We start from the raw sequence: 17,147 nt of genomic DNA on the forward strand, positions 1-17,147 counted from the left end.
TTGGGCAGTCAGTGTTGCAGAATCTGTTCGGGGTTTAGAATCCAACTCCACCCTCCTAGGCCCATTTCTGTTCTGTTCCAGGCTGCACTCTCACTTAGTTGTGTTTCTTTTCAGGTCAATCTATGTTATGTCCTCGCCGTTGCGAGGCCCAATTGACCTTTTTTTCATTGTTTTGAGTGAGTCTGGGTGCTAGGGATACCCCAGTTGTGAGAACAAGCAGCCTACTTGTCCTTGGAGAAAGTGAGGATACATACCTGTAGCAGGTATTCTCCGAGGACAGCAGGCTGATTGTTCTCACAAACCCACCCTCCTCCCCTTTGGAGTTGTTCTAGTTCTGTGTTTTGCTTTTTATTAAACTGAGGATGACATGCTCGTGCCGAGGGTGAGAAGCCGTTCGCGCATGCGCTGTGCGCTCTGCCCGCGCGCTGGAACGTTCTCGAAAGATTTTTATTTTGCTCACAAAATTTTGCCGGTTTGCTGGGCCGCCGCAGACGTCAACCCAATCGTGAGAACAATCAGCCTGCTGTCCTCGGAGAATACCTGCTACAGGTATGTATCCTCACTGCCTTAGTGTGCCCTTAAGCAGATTTTTCCCATGTGCTAAGTCCATTTTTACCACAGCCAGAAAATTGCCAATTCCTATGTTTTCTATTAATGACCATGTGCTAATGTTGCCATTAGCATTTGGCCATTAAAAAGAATTACTACGGAAGCACTTACCAACACCTAATTTGTAGTCAGTAAGGGCTTGTGCAATAATCTTGCACTAAATAGCATGCAGTAATGTGGGCATGCTATCTGATTAGCACATGACTGCCTGCTCTCTTCCTAGACACACCCCTCAAGCAAATAGTAAAAAATATTTTTTAGCACACAGGTAGTGCGCAGATTTGAAACTTACCACAAGATACCTGAGTGTATCCTTTGGGAAGCCATTTTATGCTGTGGTAAGTGCAGCTTAGTAAAAGGACCCCTAAGATAAGTAACTTTTTAAAAAACTGGTATTGGTGTTTGTTCATGATAGGCTGATTATTATAGATTTGGTCTGGAATACATCACTGTGCCACTATAAAATGAAAAACACTGTGTTTAGAGGTTCTCTTGGATTTTGTACCATTTTCTTTGATTTTGTGATATATTCTTAGTGCTTCCAGGGCTGCCATTTTATTTCAAACTGACTGTTTGTTTTGTGGTTTTATTTTTTGCTGTCAAGTTCTGGTTTTGTTCTCTTAGGATAATTTTGGTATTTCCAAAATATTTTATATTTCTAACTCCTCCGCCAAACCACTAGTGATTCACTTCCAACTTTGACCGTAAAGAATATGGTGTATGAGTTGTAAGGCACATTTCACTGTTGTTTTCTACGTGTCATAGTCTTTTTCATTATGATTTTTGTGTAAATGGAATTTCAGATGGATAGGAAACATCAATGCATGTTGACAGTATTTTTACAGTAAAGAAACAGTTCCAAATGCAAACTTTTAACACAATCTTAAGTAGACATCCATTTTATTGACTTGACTTTTCTTGAACACACAGGTTATGCCCCTTAGCCAGCAGATGGACACACAGACATTAGAGCTGTGCTCTCTGCCCTACAGGTTCCATTCATCCACAGCTCACCAGTAGTCTCTGTCTCTAGCAGATAGTGACAGGCATTCCGTGCAGCTCAGCTTAGGTCTGATGAGGAAGCTTCTGGACCCAGTTGAGCTTCAAGAGTTGGAAGGGTATTCAGGTCATGCATAGATTACCGCATCTTGGGGATCGGGGGGGGGGGGGGGGGGGGAGGATACCTGAAGGAGTGCAGGTCCCTTCCCTACTTCAGGCAGACATCAGAGGGGTTCTGTGACATCCTTGCCTCCCCTCCTGTGCTTCCATTTAAAAAAAAAAAAAATTCTCCTTCTGTCCTCTCCACTGAGTAAAAAGGGAAAAGAAAAGAACAGGAGCCCATGTAGCAGTGCCAGGAGGGAGCACCTCTGTCGGTTAGTACCCCCCCCCCCCCAGCAGTCATGTAGGGAATGGTGTGTCAGATCAGCTCTGAGGAAGGACTGTTAAAAGAATGGTTAGCTGTAGAGAGAGGTTTTTTCCTTGTGTAATGCTTTCCTCCTGCCATCATGCCTGACCACATCAGGGTGGCGCTGTGCTGGTTGCTTGGCTATTATGCAGTGCTGTAGAGAAATGGGTGTTTTCAAGAGGTGATGGTGCTCCCTCAGTGAAACTGAGTGTCGCACCTCTCACCTGTTTCCAGAAGTCCTCTAGGGTCCAGCAGCCTTCCGTGCCTGAAGAATCTGTTCGACTTCCTGGAGCTCTGCACTTCCTTTTTATAGCCCTGTAAGAAGGCTCAGTTCTTTCAGCTCTTGGTAGTTACCGAGGCTGGAGCCCTGCCTGCAATACCTGGTCTCCCCTGGCACAATCTTTTGACAGTGCAATGGCTTAGATGTCAAGTTTTAACCTGCTCTGGATTGCCTTTGGTTGCAATACTGCCTGTGAGGGATTGGCTTCGAGTGCAAGGTGTTTCTTGTATGGCATGTATTTTCGTAGTGGCGTTCTAACTGTACTGAAGTGCTTACTGAGTTCCCACATTAATTGACAAGGATGTTCAGAACTTGGAGAATGGCCATGATACCTAGTTTTTGCTTCGAGAGAGCGCCAGTATTGTACTACCTTTAGTTTTTCCAGTTTGAGTTTCCAGGCTCTTCTGTTTAAGTGTTGGAATAGGACCCTGGATTGTTTAGCTGATATAGGACTGCTGCTGGAGCTAGTATATGCCTGCTACTAGAGGTGGAATTCCAATGCTTTGTCAGAAGAAATACTGAATTGCTATGTCACGAGGAACTATTTTGTTTCTCTGTCTACATCCGCTGGTCGATGGGCAAACTGTCCACAGGTCTGGACTAGTCTGGTAGGACTAAAGGAAAAAAATTAGCAGGTAAGATATAATTTTTCCATCTTCAAAACCCTCTCTCTCCCCCTCCTCAACAGTACCAATCAGAAGTAGCACATTTCTCCATGCAAGTTACCGTACAAAATAAATAAATAAAATTTGATTCTCATGTCATGTCAATCTCTCCATGACCAGGCACATTGTAAAATAATCTTTACTTGGACTCCTAGTTGCTCATTCCAACGCTCAGTCTTTTTTGCCACGGCTCAAGACTGAGCGTTGGAATGAGCAACTAGGAGTCCAAGTAAAGGTAAGTGACTCCGGATTGACACATTGTAAAATAATACAAACCTGAAAAAAGTCTAGACTCAACATACATACAGCAAACCTACCATACAACAGCAGCACTAATTCCTACAATTCAAACAATATGAACCCTACTTAAGAATAGGTAGCGCTACAAATATTACACAGGGCTCTAGAACACCAATATTGCTACTACTGGTAAAACAGAACAAGTGGGATGCTACAGAGCTCTACACAGTAACCACATGCAAACAAAATACCACACCTCGGCCACTTACAAGACAGACAAACCCTCACCAAATACAGAACAAGGGATCACAAATTAGAAATAGAAATATGAAGACAAAAATTAAATTGGGATCCCCAAGAAGTCAAACTAGGATGTACCTCAACATGGGAGAAAAAAAACGGAAATGCATTTCCTCTTGTTCTGATCAAAATACAAAGGCTTCCATGATGAATGTTTCCCAGAGCCAACATATGCCACTTAATAAATTCAAAGTAGACACTTTTTTCATACTTCTGTTGTTTGGGCGTTTTATTTTTCCAAGCATGTTGGTCCCAGATTCTCTCGTCTGCTCTTTTCCGGTAGGGTCCATTTGCCTTTCTCCATTTTCCTCCAGTCTTCTTTGATTCTTTCAATACATTTGCCTGATATATTTCCTCCTTTATTCTTTCCTGTCTGTCCACTCAAATTTCACCCTCTCACTCTTCAGTCCTCCATCTATATTTCACTTACCTATCAATGTTCCATGTTCTCCTTTCACCACCCTAGCTCTTCTATTTTTCGTGTCTCACTCCTTCCCTGGCCTCTTATTCCCTCTTCTTTCACCCACTCCCCATTACTACAAGTTTACCCTCTGCATCCTCCTCCTCCTCTCACTCATATTAACATTCCACCATGCCCAGCATCTCTGTCCCATCTCTCTCTCCTGCACCCTATGTTCCAGCATTTCCCTCCCCTCTTCTATGGTCCAGCAGCTCCCTGTCTGCTTTCCACTCCACCCCTATGGTCCAATGATTCCCTGACCGCTCTCCTTTCGCCTCCCCCCCCTACAGTCCCAGCAGCTCCTGTCCTCTCCCTTCCAAGAGTGCACCTGCAATATTCAGCGGCTGGGAGGAGAGTACAGCAGCAGGAGATGCAGCAACACTAACCCCAGTGCCACTTTTCTCAGGTTGTGTAGGCAGCAAACTGTGCTTAGCCGGCTTTCACTTCTGGTGGCAGGGTACACGATTTCTTGCTTGGCTGACTTTTCCTAATGGCCAATAGTTTAATACTCCTCAATTGTTGTGCTTTGTATAGCCAAATGAGTTTTAGAGGTACAATATTTAGCGCTGAATATATGTAGGGGAGAATATGAGTTATATGATTACTTTGTTCTACAATGGAGCTGGTGATTGTTTGCTTTATTGCTTTTCAGGTTTACACAGCAATAATAATGTCCTAAATGGCTGATAAAGTACAATGGATTGACCATAACATAGTTTTGATTTATGCTCTTGGCTGTGCACGTTTCTCAAGGACTTGATTCTCTTTTTAGTGGCCTGGAGCAGAGTACTACAAGAAAAGTAAACCATCAGAGCTCTGAAAAGGAAGAGGAGATACATAGCACTCCATCTTCAGGAAAAGCAGACACAGACAGTGTTAAAGTGTCAGCCAGAAAACAGAATACAGCACAGAAGAGCCCACTTATAAGAAACAAAGTGTTAGCTTCAAGTGCTGCTGAAGAATCCACTTACAGGGTATTGGTTTTAAAGTACTTTGAGAATAATGGAAATAGCTGTTTTCATTGGCAGTGGTAATCATGTGATAGTCAAACATTTGATAAGGATAATAGAAACAATTACATTGATTTCCAGCAGTGAAGATGCTGTATAATTTTAAATGGAAAATAAATAGAAATAGAACACAACAAAAACGTTCTGTATTAGACTAACATAATACCTTTTTGACTCATAACCTTTTACAGGTATTCAGATTTTCACTGTCAGAAAATGTATGTGTTGAGACTGAAAATCCAAATGCAACTTAAAACAGATATCTGATTACTTATAGGATTTGATTAAATACTTCACCACACTAAGTCGAAATGAGTCACAGTGCAGATTATGCTAGTATCAGGTACAGAAACTATTTTCCCTGTTCCTAAGTTATAGCCTGAGTTACAAGGAGCTGCAGTGGGAATCAAACCCAGATCCCCAGGTTCACAGCCCACTGCACTTGACCATTAGGCTACATCTCCAGTCTACCTGCTATATAGCTGCCACCACTTGTTATTTTTTTTTAAGCATACATTTATTCCTTAGCGTCCCTCTGGACCGGACCAGGATTGGACTGATGGGTTGTGCTCGCCTACCAGCAGGTGGAGACTCAGAAAAAACTCTGACTCTAGAGAGCCAGTAGGAGCCCTGGTCATGTGATCTTAGCCTCAGTATTTTCTGAGTCTCCCAGCAGGTAGGAAGTGAGCCCATTAGTCTCTCTCTTTATCTTTCTCTTTTAGAGGTTAATAATAACAACTACAATACTACCTCTTCTGTGCCCAGGAATTCTCTGTTAGACGCTGGTCAGGTAGGGATTTCTTTTCCTTTCTTTTACAGCCTCTGGGGGTGTTAAACTCGGGTGTCCCCGGGTCCCTCCCCCCTTCCTCCCCATCTCCCATACGTAGCTGGGAAGGGCTACCCTTTGTTTAGAAAGGTTTATGTCTTTGGGAGAGGCAGCCACTATGGAAAGTTAAAAGTATTTTTTTTTCCTTCCCCAGCATTTTAAAAGAGCAAGTTGTTTAAAAAAAAAAAGGGGGGAGACAATACTCAGATGGCTAACGAGCTCCATAATTGTAACAAGCAGGCTTAGCTGTTAAAAAAAAAAAAAAGGACAAGAATTTAATGGCGACATTTTCTTCCTCAGCAGTTGTTTCTCCGTTTCTGTACGCTTGGGCAGCGGGAGCCAGCTTGTTTAAAAAAAAAAGAAAAAGAGAAAACGCGCGAAGCATTGTTGCTCAGTCAGACACAGCTCCGCCATGCAGAGGAGGCTACAGCATCTGCTGGGTCAGCGCCGGAGTTTTGCATTTTCTTTAGGGCCTCTTCGGGTACTGTCAGCGATGTCCAGCTTGTTTAAAAAAAAAAAAAAAGTGGCATGAAGTGTTGGGGCTAGGCCAGACAGAGCCCTGCCAGGTTGAGGAGCCATGTTTTTATTTGTCAGCGCTGGAGCTTTGCGAAAAAGGTTAAAAAAATACTGTCTGTCAGCAGCGCGCAGTTGCCGTAGTTGGCGCTTATAAATTTTGCTTTTCTTTTGGAGTTTCGTCGGGGCCGGTGTTGTCTCCGGATCTCGGAGCCAATTTCGCAGGCTTTTATTTCTCGGCCTTCCCGCTGTACTCCGCTTGTTGCGGAGGTGTTAGGCGCGCTGTCGGGGATTGCCTCGGGGCAAGTGGCACGAACGGCGGCCATTTTCAGTCACCCTCCGTCGTCTCGGTCGGGGTTTTTTGTTTCTCCTGTAGGCAATGCGTCAGTTTTAAAGGGCACTTCAGCTCCAAAGTGTACTTTTTCCCATCTCTGTGCACTCTTTATCTGTGATAAAAATCCACATCGTACATGCAGGCAATACTTGGAGGAAATTCTTTTTGGGGTAAGTTCCTATATACATCTTCGCTATTAACTCTGGTCTTCTTTTGTCATTGCCATCGATTGGGGGACAATCTGGGTCAATGTGCGTTGTCTGTTCTGGTCAATTGATTGAAACTTTCCACATAGTAACATAGTAGATGACGGCAGTAAAAGACCTGCACGGTCCATCCAGTCTGCCCAACAAGATAAGCATCTTTCTATAATAGCTTAGTTCTTCTCAAGAATTTCCCTCGTTGTTTTAGGAACTTAAGAATTTTCTCTATTGGCATAGAGTGGGTTGTTCTCATGCCATGGGCATATATAAGCTTTTCTTATTTTGTGAGGAACAGTCCTGTCTATTAAGCACCCAATCTCTCAGCTGCCTTAGAGGGCATGCCCTATTATACTTACTCGTGACTCCTCTCTTATTGTTTCATTTAAGAATTTCTCTTAATGGCTGTGGTATTATACAGTGTTCTTTTAACAATTTAATAAATTTTCTCTATAGGCATAGAGTATATTGTTTTACTTACCATAAGAATATATAAGCTCTCTCATATTCTCTGAGGGACTGCCCTGTCTATCAAGCTCCCAAATCACTCAACTGCAGGCATGCTTTATTCATGTTTTTCCCTTCTTTTCCAACAGTCTTGAAGCCTCTCACTATCAGTTCACCATTGGCAAATTGTAATTTTTCTGGGTTGGGTCAGTATGCCTATACATATCATCTCCTATCCCTTCCTCTTCCTTAGAGGTTAGTCTTGTCTCCACCGCCTTCTCCAAGTGGCTGTGGCAGTAATTCACCTTTTCAGTTAAAGTATTTTACAAGTCTGTCTTTTTCTTTTTCCATTTTCGTTCTATGCGCCCTCACTCCAGAACTTCCTTTCAATTGGAAGGGAACTCGCTTACTTCTTGTGCATTTAGGTCTTCGGTACATAAGTATTGCTGTAATGTGAAAGACCAAAAGTCCAGCATTCCTTTCTAAGGAGTGTGGGTTTGGTACATGTCCATGAGGGAGGAGACATGACCATGGTACGAGGATTGGGGAGATCCAGGGAATTAAAGGCCAGTGAATCATATGTCCATACTGAGCAAATGGTTGAACCTACTCAAAAAAATAAATAAATAAAAATAAAAGCAATAAATAAAAATATATAAAAATAAATAAATAAATGTAGCTGTCCAGAGCGTGCTACCAGAACTGGTGGACACCTATAGATAGAGTTTAACCAGCTATGAGACGCCACAGGGATAGGGCTGGGGTTTGCAGCCCTATTTAGGTAGTGTCCTTGGTCACCCTTCCTCTTCTCCCCAGACCCCAGAAAATGGCTAGTTTTTTGCTTAAGCATTAACCGGTCATTTTCGGCAGTACTCTTCCTTCCATTCTATTTTAGGTATAATAGGATGTAATTGCGCTCTTAGGGTCACAATTTTTTGTATGGGGAATCCTCGGTCAGTCATGGTGACAGTTCAGCGAGGGGAGTATTTAACGGCCTTGCATATGTCAGAGGCTTAGTTTCATGTTCCTATTTGGCAGGTTCATTGCAGATTCTGGCGCTTTACGATTCTAGGTTGACATTCCTAGTTTTGTGCCCTGCTCTTAGGTCTCGCGGCAGCTATGCACACTTTCTCCTAAGTTACGGTCGTAGTAGCAGCACCACTCATGAAACAAGGGATCCTCGTTTTCATCCTTACCTAGATGACGGACTAATTGGAGAGAGTCTTATCAGCAGAGTTCTCAAGTGGTGCATTTCTTACAGTCTCTAGGTTGGGTGGTGCATGTAGCTAGGCCTCTTATTGGATCTCTCTTCAGATATCTCTAATGTTCTCCCTTTAGTCAGGTTGGCGCAGAGTCTTTTGTCTCCTCTGCAGCTTTATATTTTTCTTGGGGACCTTGAGTCTTCGGCCATTTCCTCGCTCTATTCTACAGAGTACAATTTTCCAGTCTAGTTCCCAAGAAGGACTTTTTCCTTCATCCTATTTGGAATCTCAGGGTCATCAATCGCGATATTTAAGTATCATCTACTTATCACAAGAACTTTAGTTCAGTCATAGCGGTGCTTCGTGCAGTATACCTTTTGGCAGAAGCTTGTTTGTATATGGTATTTTCTGGAGGACCACAGCATTTCGGTTACCTGTGGGTGAAGTTTGTTCCCTTACGGACAAACAAGGCGGGGAGAGTTATGTTGGTCTTTGCCATGGCAATCGGTTCTGCCATCCACCGCGGAAGAACTAACAGTATACTCTTGAGTTTGTAATCAGTGAGGCTCTTGTCATGGGTGGATATTCGTTTAACTGCCTTTTCAGCTGACCATGTGGCGGCAGTCGAATCATTAGAAGTCATTTTTTCTTAGTTGTCTCACCCTGCATTTAAGTGAATGGACGCTCATCCTTTCAGCGTTGCTACCTCACTGCGACTCTTCAGGGCTATCTCTTTTTTGCCTTCAGCTTCACAAACATTTCTTGCTTCTTCCGTCCAGCAACACTCTTGGCGGAGACAGGGATAGACGCCATCGTTTAGCAGGGGTCTTTCTTCCGTCAACTCACTAGGCGTTGTCTTATATTTTAGAAATATATATATATATATATAGTCCATCTTTCATCCACACCACACTTTATTTGGTCTTATGGTTTGACTCTTTTGTGAGTTTTCTTACTTAAGAACACATTTTTACGCTTCAGTAGTTCTTTCTATGCGGCGGTTGCGTTGTTGAGCCTCGTCTCTCTTATTTGTTCTTGATTCATTTTTTGTTGGTTTTCATAAAGGATTACTCTGTTTTCTTCTGCAGTTTTTTGTTTTTTCCTGTTTCTGAGGCCCGATATGGCTTCGTCCTTTTGGAAGTTCTCGTTTACTTTAAGGATCTTAGTCTCACAATCTTAATCTTTCAGCTCTCGTAGGACCTCTGTTTGGCTAGTTTTCTTCTGGTGTCCTTTACGGTTTTTTCTCTTACAGCACTGTTTTTCGGGTAGCCCTTGTTTTTTTCTTTCAGGGCCTTCACCTAAACCACGGTTTTCTTTCAGGTTTTCCTCTTAAACCACTGTTTCCTGGTAGCCATAGCCTTTTTCTATAATGTTTTTCCTCTTTAAGCAGTGTTTCCTAGTAGCCATTGCAGTAAGTAGATCTATGTGTGGAGTACTCCTACAGTTGGTTACTTCTTTTCGGCCTGCTGTAGTTTCGCGTTTTCACCTTTCCCAATTGGTGTTTTTCTTATTTGTTTCGTCCTTCTAGCCAGTACACGTATGGGTTTGGTTGTTTCTAACCCGCTATATCTCGACGGATTGAGGAAATGAGAACTTCTATTTGTCTTCTCACTGAGAGGGCAGTTCCACAGAGTATTACAACATATCCCACAATTTCAGAAACGGGCCCTATTCTTACTACAGCGATTTTTGGTGCTCTCGGTGAGCATTGGTAAGATGGCCACCTACTCTTAGCGTCATTCTTTTGCTCATTGAGCCACACTACATGTTAGTTGTTGCCAGGAGGCGGCCTATGCAGTATGAATATTTCTATGCGGTTTTCGTAGGGTCCCTCCCTTCAGATTACTGCTTTGATACTTCCCATCAGTCCAATTCTGGTCCGGTCCAGAGGGACGCTAAGGAAGGAGAAATTAGATCTTACCTGCTAATTTGCTTTCCTTTAGTCCCTCTGGACCGGACCAGGCCCCGCCCAGGTTCTGTCCACTCTTTCGATTCTTTTATTCAGTAGCAAGTGTATCCATTCCCTTACAGTTCGTGGAACGATTAGAAACCCCCCCCCCCCAGATGTTTAGATACTGCTATGTATATAAAACTTTACGAGATCCATACCACTTCTCTGGTGGTTGCTGGTGAGCTCAGTTGCTGGAATATAGATATACAACCTTAAATATGCCATACCACTTTTCTGGGGAGAGTTGCTGGTGAGTTCAGTTGATGGAATATATATATATATATATATAAAACCTTACGTGAGTCATACCACTTCTCTGGTGAGAGTTGCTGGTGAGCTCTAATATGAATGGGCCATGCCACTTCTCTGGTGAGAGTTGCTGGTGAGCTCTAGTACTCGGTTTTGCCGAGGAATTTTGTGGCTGCTAGGATTCCATACGGCACAGAAGGTCTTTCTTTCTTTCCTGCTTTGTTATTCAAATACTGAGGCTAAGGTCACATGACCAGGGCTTCTATTGGCTCTCTAGAGTCAGAGTTTTTTCTCAGTCTCCACCTGCTGGTAGGCGAGCACAACCCATCAGTCCAATCCTGGTCCGGTCCAGAGGGACTAAAGGAAAGCAAATTAGCTGGTAAGATCTAATTTCTCCTTTTTTTGCCTACCCTTATCCCCGACCGAAATGTGCCTGTTCTTAAAATTTTGGATTTGGATTTAGCTTACACATATTTAAGTGGTATAACTTTAACCTCTTTGCAAGTTAAATGGCTGAAGTTATACACTCGTCTCTTCTGGTCTTTTTATTTTTTAATTTTTTTAAACATTCATTTTTAAAGGAAGGACTTGTGACTCAGCACTGCCACGGACAACATAAGTGGCTTTGAATATCCATCAGAACATAGTTTATTTATTGTCTTTGCAGCTTCCTCCAATTCCTTTTATGCCTTCATCTCGATCTGCTGCAGAACTATGGGAGCATTCTATAAATAAGATGATAACATTCATGCACATAAATAACCATAGTACTGACATTTATGCCTGTATGTTTACACATAAATGCCAAAAATACGACTAAGTGCTATTCTATACATACAGTTACATCGTTGATACTATGTATTTTCAGGTGAGCCAGAGTTTGACCGGGGCACACAATTATACAGATTATAGACTACTGTAAGTTTCACGTGTATCCCAGATCTAGACATGAACATTTACACTAGTTCTATGGTGTCAGTGCTCATGCGTAAGCTCACAATAATATCCCTCTAATTCTATAAGCTTACATGCTCAAATTTCTGACTACAGCGCAAATTTGTGCATGCAGGTTATAGAATAAGATTAGTTGTGCATGTAATTTAATTCAGTAATTGGCTGTTAATTTGAGTTAGCCAATTAATGGTTATAATTAGCCTTAATTGGTGCTAAATGGCATCAGTGTGCAATTATGCCTGTAACTGTTCTTATTCACTGTTCTGTAAGTTGCACGCTCAAATTCCAGAGCATGCCATTTGAAGGGTGGGGAAGGGGGATGGCTCTGGGAGGGGTATGGGCAGGTTGGGGTCAGGGTCGTGCCAGGCAGTTATAAGCATGGCTTATAGAATATTATCATTTACGTGTGTAACTGCCTACAGTTAGGTGTGAGCATTTATGCAAGCCATTGAATTAGCATTAGTGCTCGTGCCTTACATTGGGTACATAAATGCAGAATTAAACTATTATTCTGTAATGACCGTTGCATGCGCAACTGCCATTATAGAATTTGTGCTTAGCGCGTATCATCCTGGGGTCAAAATTTCAGCAGCTTTTTGAGAATTTACGTATTCTGTCAAGGAAAGTAGATACCTACTTGCCTTTATGAATTGCTTCATTTGCAATTCAGGTTAGTTGTTTTGGTGTCTAACAGAAGTCAAGGGATCGGGTTTTAAATTCCTCATTACCCTCAAATTACAGAGCATATAATCCTAAAGCTAAGAAAAAACAAGCTATTATGTGATGGTCTATCTGATCTAATTGCTAAAAGTATGACATCAGAGTTCTCACTATTTCACCAACTTGCCAGATGGATTGACTAATGTCTAGTTTGTATATTTAAGCTAAGCTTGCATTCATATAGTACCTTTTTATAATCATGATTTCTAATAACTTTATAAATGCATGTGCATAGCCATCTCTGGAGTGGATAGGTATTGTCGTGTGTTGACATATATGACTGTTTTAAAAAAGACTTTAATTATTAGCTCTTAGTTGAGTAACATGATGCTTAATGAGGGTAATTTAACAGAGAGCCTAGCCAGGAAAGGCAAATAGGCACATATGTTATACCTGTTTTATAAAGGCAATGTATGTTCCTTCATAAAATGACTCCAGGGAAAGCAGGCACACATTTTGCTCTGAGGTCCATGTAATTTTATATGTGTAATATGTCAATAAGAATTGGTGAATATGTATGGAATTTTTTTTTTTTAAATTTTTCACATAAGAAAGCCATACTGGGTCAGACAAATGATCTATCTAGGCCAGTATCTTGCTTCCAACAATGGCCAATTCAGGTCACAAGTACCTGACAGAATCCCAAATAGTAGCAAGATTCATGCTACTGATCCCAGAGACAAGCAGTGGTTTATGCATATACGTGCATAAGTGTGGAGTAGTTTAGTGCAGTAGCCAGAGAAGCTGGGGAAATGGGTTTGATTGCCACTGCATCTTCTTGTGACTCTGGGCGAGTCATTTAACTGTTAATTGCCCCAGGTACAAAATAAGTACCTGTGTATAATATGTAAACCGCTTTGATTGTAACTACAGAAAGGTGGTTTATCAAGGCCCATCCCATTTCCCTTTACTCTTATTCTATCTCAGGAACTCCTACATGCTCTCTGATACTAATGTATACTTTTATATGCTCTGGGGCAATTTTGTTAGAGCCTACTTATGCATGTAAAAAGCTGTTCTAAATGGATGTTACTTATAAAATTACCTCTACTGTGGCTATTTATGCTATTTTTCACCCATTGTGGTTTTTTTTTTGTTATTTCTCCCCCTAGAGTGTGTTAAGTGTTCTTGGGGTACAAATATGATAAAATAAAGGAAGAAAGACAATCGAGCACCACAAAAAAAAAAAAATGTCTGTATCCAGAGCAGCTATAGTCTGCCTCTTTGGGGACACTATATGTATGTGCACGTCACCCCTATCCTAGCCTGCTGGTTTCCCATCCATTATTAAAACTGCAAAGCACCAACTGTTATTTTAGGGACTATTTTTTAAATTCTTGAAGAGAAACTTCTAAGATCAAGTAGAGTGAAATGCCCTGTGGTGCTTGTTGTATATATGACTTTGTAAAAGAATGTTGGGTCATTATCCAATTCCAGTGAAGGGCCAAACAGACTCTGGTGTAAAATATGAAACCATGAGACAAAAATATTGCACTCACTTAATTTTCTTGATTTCATTGTGATCTGAAAATATGGGGGATGACATTAGTCTTTGTATGGCTAACTTTGGAAATTAGCTGCACAAATACTGATGTTTGAATTTCCTACTTTATGATGGGGCTAAATTATGTGTGCATAATCTAAGTCTTGTTTGCTATGTATTGTTTCCAGGTTCTCGTTCAAGAACTAGATCAGGAGAAAGAAAAGAGGTGGAAGGCTGAACAGATTGTAAAGAAATTGACTGAAAGCATCAAAGAATTGCAAGGCAAGGCAAAAGAAGAGAAAGATATTAATAGTTTGGCTGTGTACACAACAGACAGGTAACATAAAATTTGAGAGCACTGAGAAATATGCTTACAGTATAAGCCAATATGGAATGTTTGGGGCCTAAGGTTTACATGAGTGGGCATTAGGCATTCGAGGGCAACTGAAACACAGATTTTTTGGTTTCAGTCAAAACCGAATCTGTTGCCAAAATTCATAACACTGTATCGGCCAAAATTGAAACCAGAGTGGTTCCTGCTCATGGCGGCCCCAATTTCAAAATGGTTGCTGGCACCTCCAGCGGTGAGGACACTGCAGCCATTTTGAACGTGGAGCCAGCATGAACTAGAGTGAAGAAGGATCACCTCTGCTCTGAATAGGCCACTAGACCACAAGGGTTTCTAAAGATCTGTGAGAGATGGGAGGCTGGCGCTTTTGGTTGGGGGGGGCAGGGAGTGGTTGATCTTTTGGTTTGGAGGAAGGAGTTTTGTTTTCAGCCAAATGTGCACCAGCAGTTCCAGCCAAAACTGAAACGTTACCAAATCTGGATTTTAGGCCGTTGTCGGTGCAGGTGCCAATTGGCCTCTGTTAGGCAGTGTAGATGTTGACACTGCCTCCAATTCTCATATTTGTCTATTCAGCTGCCAGAGACTGAGTGGACCAGACTACATTATGGAGGGGCCATGGACCAACTGTGGCAATAATCTTGCTCTTGGATACATCTGATTGGGGGTGAAAAAGTCCTGGGAGCCTATGTGACTAACATAATTCCAGCAGATCCTTCCACACTATGTAAGAGATGTACCTGTACTGGAAATGGTTTTCAAGGGCAATGATACGGAGGAACTGAAAAAAATCTCAGTGAACCTAGAAGACATATTGAGCCAAATCGACAAGTTCAAGAGTGATAAATCACCTGGACTAGATGGTATACACACTAGGGTACTGAAAGAACTCAATCATGAAAGTGCTGATCCGTAACCTGTCGTTAAAATCGTCTGTAATACCTGAAGAGTGGAGGGTGGGCAATGTAATGCCGATTTTTTTTTTTAAGTGTTACAGGGTGATTAGGGAAATTACAGACCAGTAAGCCTGATTTTAGTACCGGGCAAAATAGTAGAAACCTATTATAAAGAATAAAGTTACAGAATGTGTAGACAAATATGGTTTAATGGGACAGAGTCAGCTTGGGTTAAGCCAAGGGAAGTCTTGCCTCATCGATTTGCCTCAATTGTTTGGAAGGCGTGAATAAACATGTGGATAAAGGTGAGCCTGGTTGATGTAGTGTATCTAGATTTTCAAAAGGCTTTTGACAAAGTTCCTCATGAGAGATTCCTGAGAAAATTAAAAAGTCATGGGATAGGAGGCAATGTCTTTCTGTGGATTAGGAATTGGTTATTGAACATAAGACAGAGGGTAGGGTTAAATGGTCATTTTTCTCAGTGGAGGAGGGTGAATAGTGGAGTGCTGCAGGGATAGCTATTGAGACCAGTGCTATTTAACATATTTATAAATGATTTGGAAATTGGTACAATGTGAGATTATTAAATTGGCAGATGACAAAACTATTCAAAGTTGTCAAAACACACACGGATTGTGAACAATTGCAGGAAGACCTTAGAAAACTGGAAGACTGGGCATCCAAATGGCAGATGAAATTGAATGTGGGCAAATACAAAGTGATGCACACGGGGAAGAATAATCTGAATCATATTTACTTGATGTTAGGGTCCCCCTTAGGAGTCAGCACTCAAGAAAAAGATCTTGGTGTCATTGTAGACTATATGCTGAAATGTTCTGCTCAGTGTGCAGCAGTGGCCAAAAAAAGCAAACAGGAATGCTAGGAATGCAAAATAAGACCTAGAATAAAAAAGATATAACGGAATTAGGAAAGGTTCAAAGAAGAGCGACCAAAATGATAAAGGGGTTGGAACTCCTCCCATATGATGAAAGGCTAAAGAGGTTAGGGCTCTTCAGCTTGGGAAAGAGACAGCTGAAGGAGGATATGATTGAGGTCTATAAAATCCTGAGTGGTGTTGAATGGGTAAAAGTGAATCGATTTTTCACTGTTTCAAAAAGTACAAAGACCAGGGAGCACTCAATGAAATTACATGGACATACTTTTAAAACAAATAGGAAGAAATATTCTTTCACTCAAAGAATAGTTGAGCTGTGGAACTTGTTGCCAGAGGATGTGGTAATAGCAGTTAACCTATCTGGGTTTAAAAAAATGTTTTGACAAATTCCTGGAGTAAAAGTCTGTAGTCTTGTTATCGAGATGGACATGGGAGAAACCACTGCTTGTCCCGGGATTGGTAGTATGGAATTTTGCTACTAATTGGTTTTCTGCCATGTACTTGTGACCTGGATTGGCCACTGTTGGAAGCATGATACTGGGCTAGATGGACCATTGGTCTGACCCAGTATGGTTATTCTTATGTTCTTAGGTTGAGGGATTTTTGGTAGCAGGGCGTAATTTGTAGACCAAATAAAAGTGAAGCTGTGGTGTTGGAGGAGAAGGTGGGCAGGAGAAATGGGAGAAGAGGGACTGGAATGGGGAATAGAATGACTGTTTTCTGCTCTGCTCCAGGCTCAGCCCCACCCCCCTCCTCTCCTTTTCCCTGCAGGTTGCCTGGAGCACAAGTCCTTTCTGCTTCTGCTGTATACTGGGGTGGGGGTGGGGAGTGGTGGAACTATGTTCCAGTCCATTCCCTAACTAATTAAACCTTGCAAGGAAAATCAAGGACAGTGATTATACCACTCCATGAAATGTTATGACAAAATTTCTTTGATTTTTTTTTTTTTGGTGGGGAGCCACAAACAGGCTTATTTTTGAAAGAGAAAGACGCCCATATTTCGACCCAAATCGGGAGATGGGCGTCCGTTTCCCGTGGGAGCCCAAATTGGTATAATCAAAACCTGATTTTTGGCGTCCTCAACTGCAGTCCGTCACGGAGACAAACAAAGGTCACGGGGGCGTGTCGGCGTGGTGAAGGCGGGACTGGGGCTTGGTTATTG

General features: G+C 41.9%; 1 protein-coding gene across 1 annotated transcript in view; it reads left to right on the top strand.

Annotated features, from left to right (window-relative positions):
• LRRCC1 (leucine rich repeat and coiled-coil centrosomal protein 1) overlaps positions 1 to 17,147 on the top strand; it is a 154,074-nt gene that overhangs the window by 40,021 nt on the left and 96,906 nt on the right. Inside the window, exons 8-9 of the mRNA XM_030216082.1 lie at positions 4,732 to 4,933; positions 14,037 to 14,185. Coding sequence (XP_030071942.1) covers positions 4,732 to 4,933; positions 14,037 to 14,185 — 351 coding nt within the window. The remainder of the gene's footprint in view (positions 1 to 4,731; positions 4,934 to 14,036; positions 14,186 to 17,147) is intronic.

This window comes from Microcaecilia unicolor, chromosome 1 (genome assembly GCF_901765095.1).
Source record: "Microcaecilia unicolor chromosome 1, aMicUni1.1, whole genome shotgun sequence".
Lineage (NCBI taxonomy): Eukaryota > Metazoa > Chordata > Amphibia > Gymnophiona > Siphonopidae > Microcaecilia > Microcaecilia unicolor.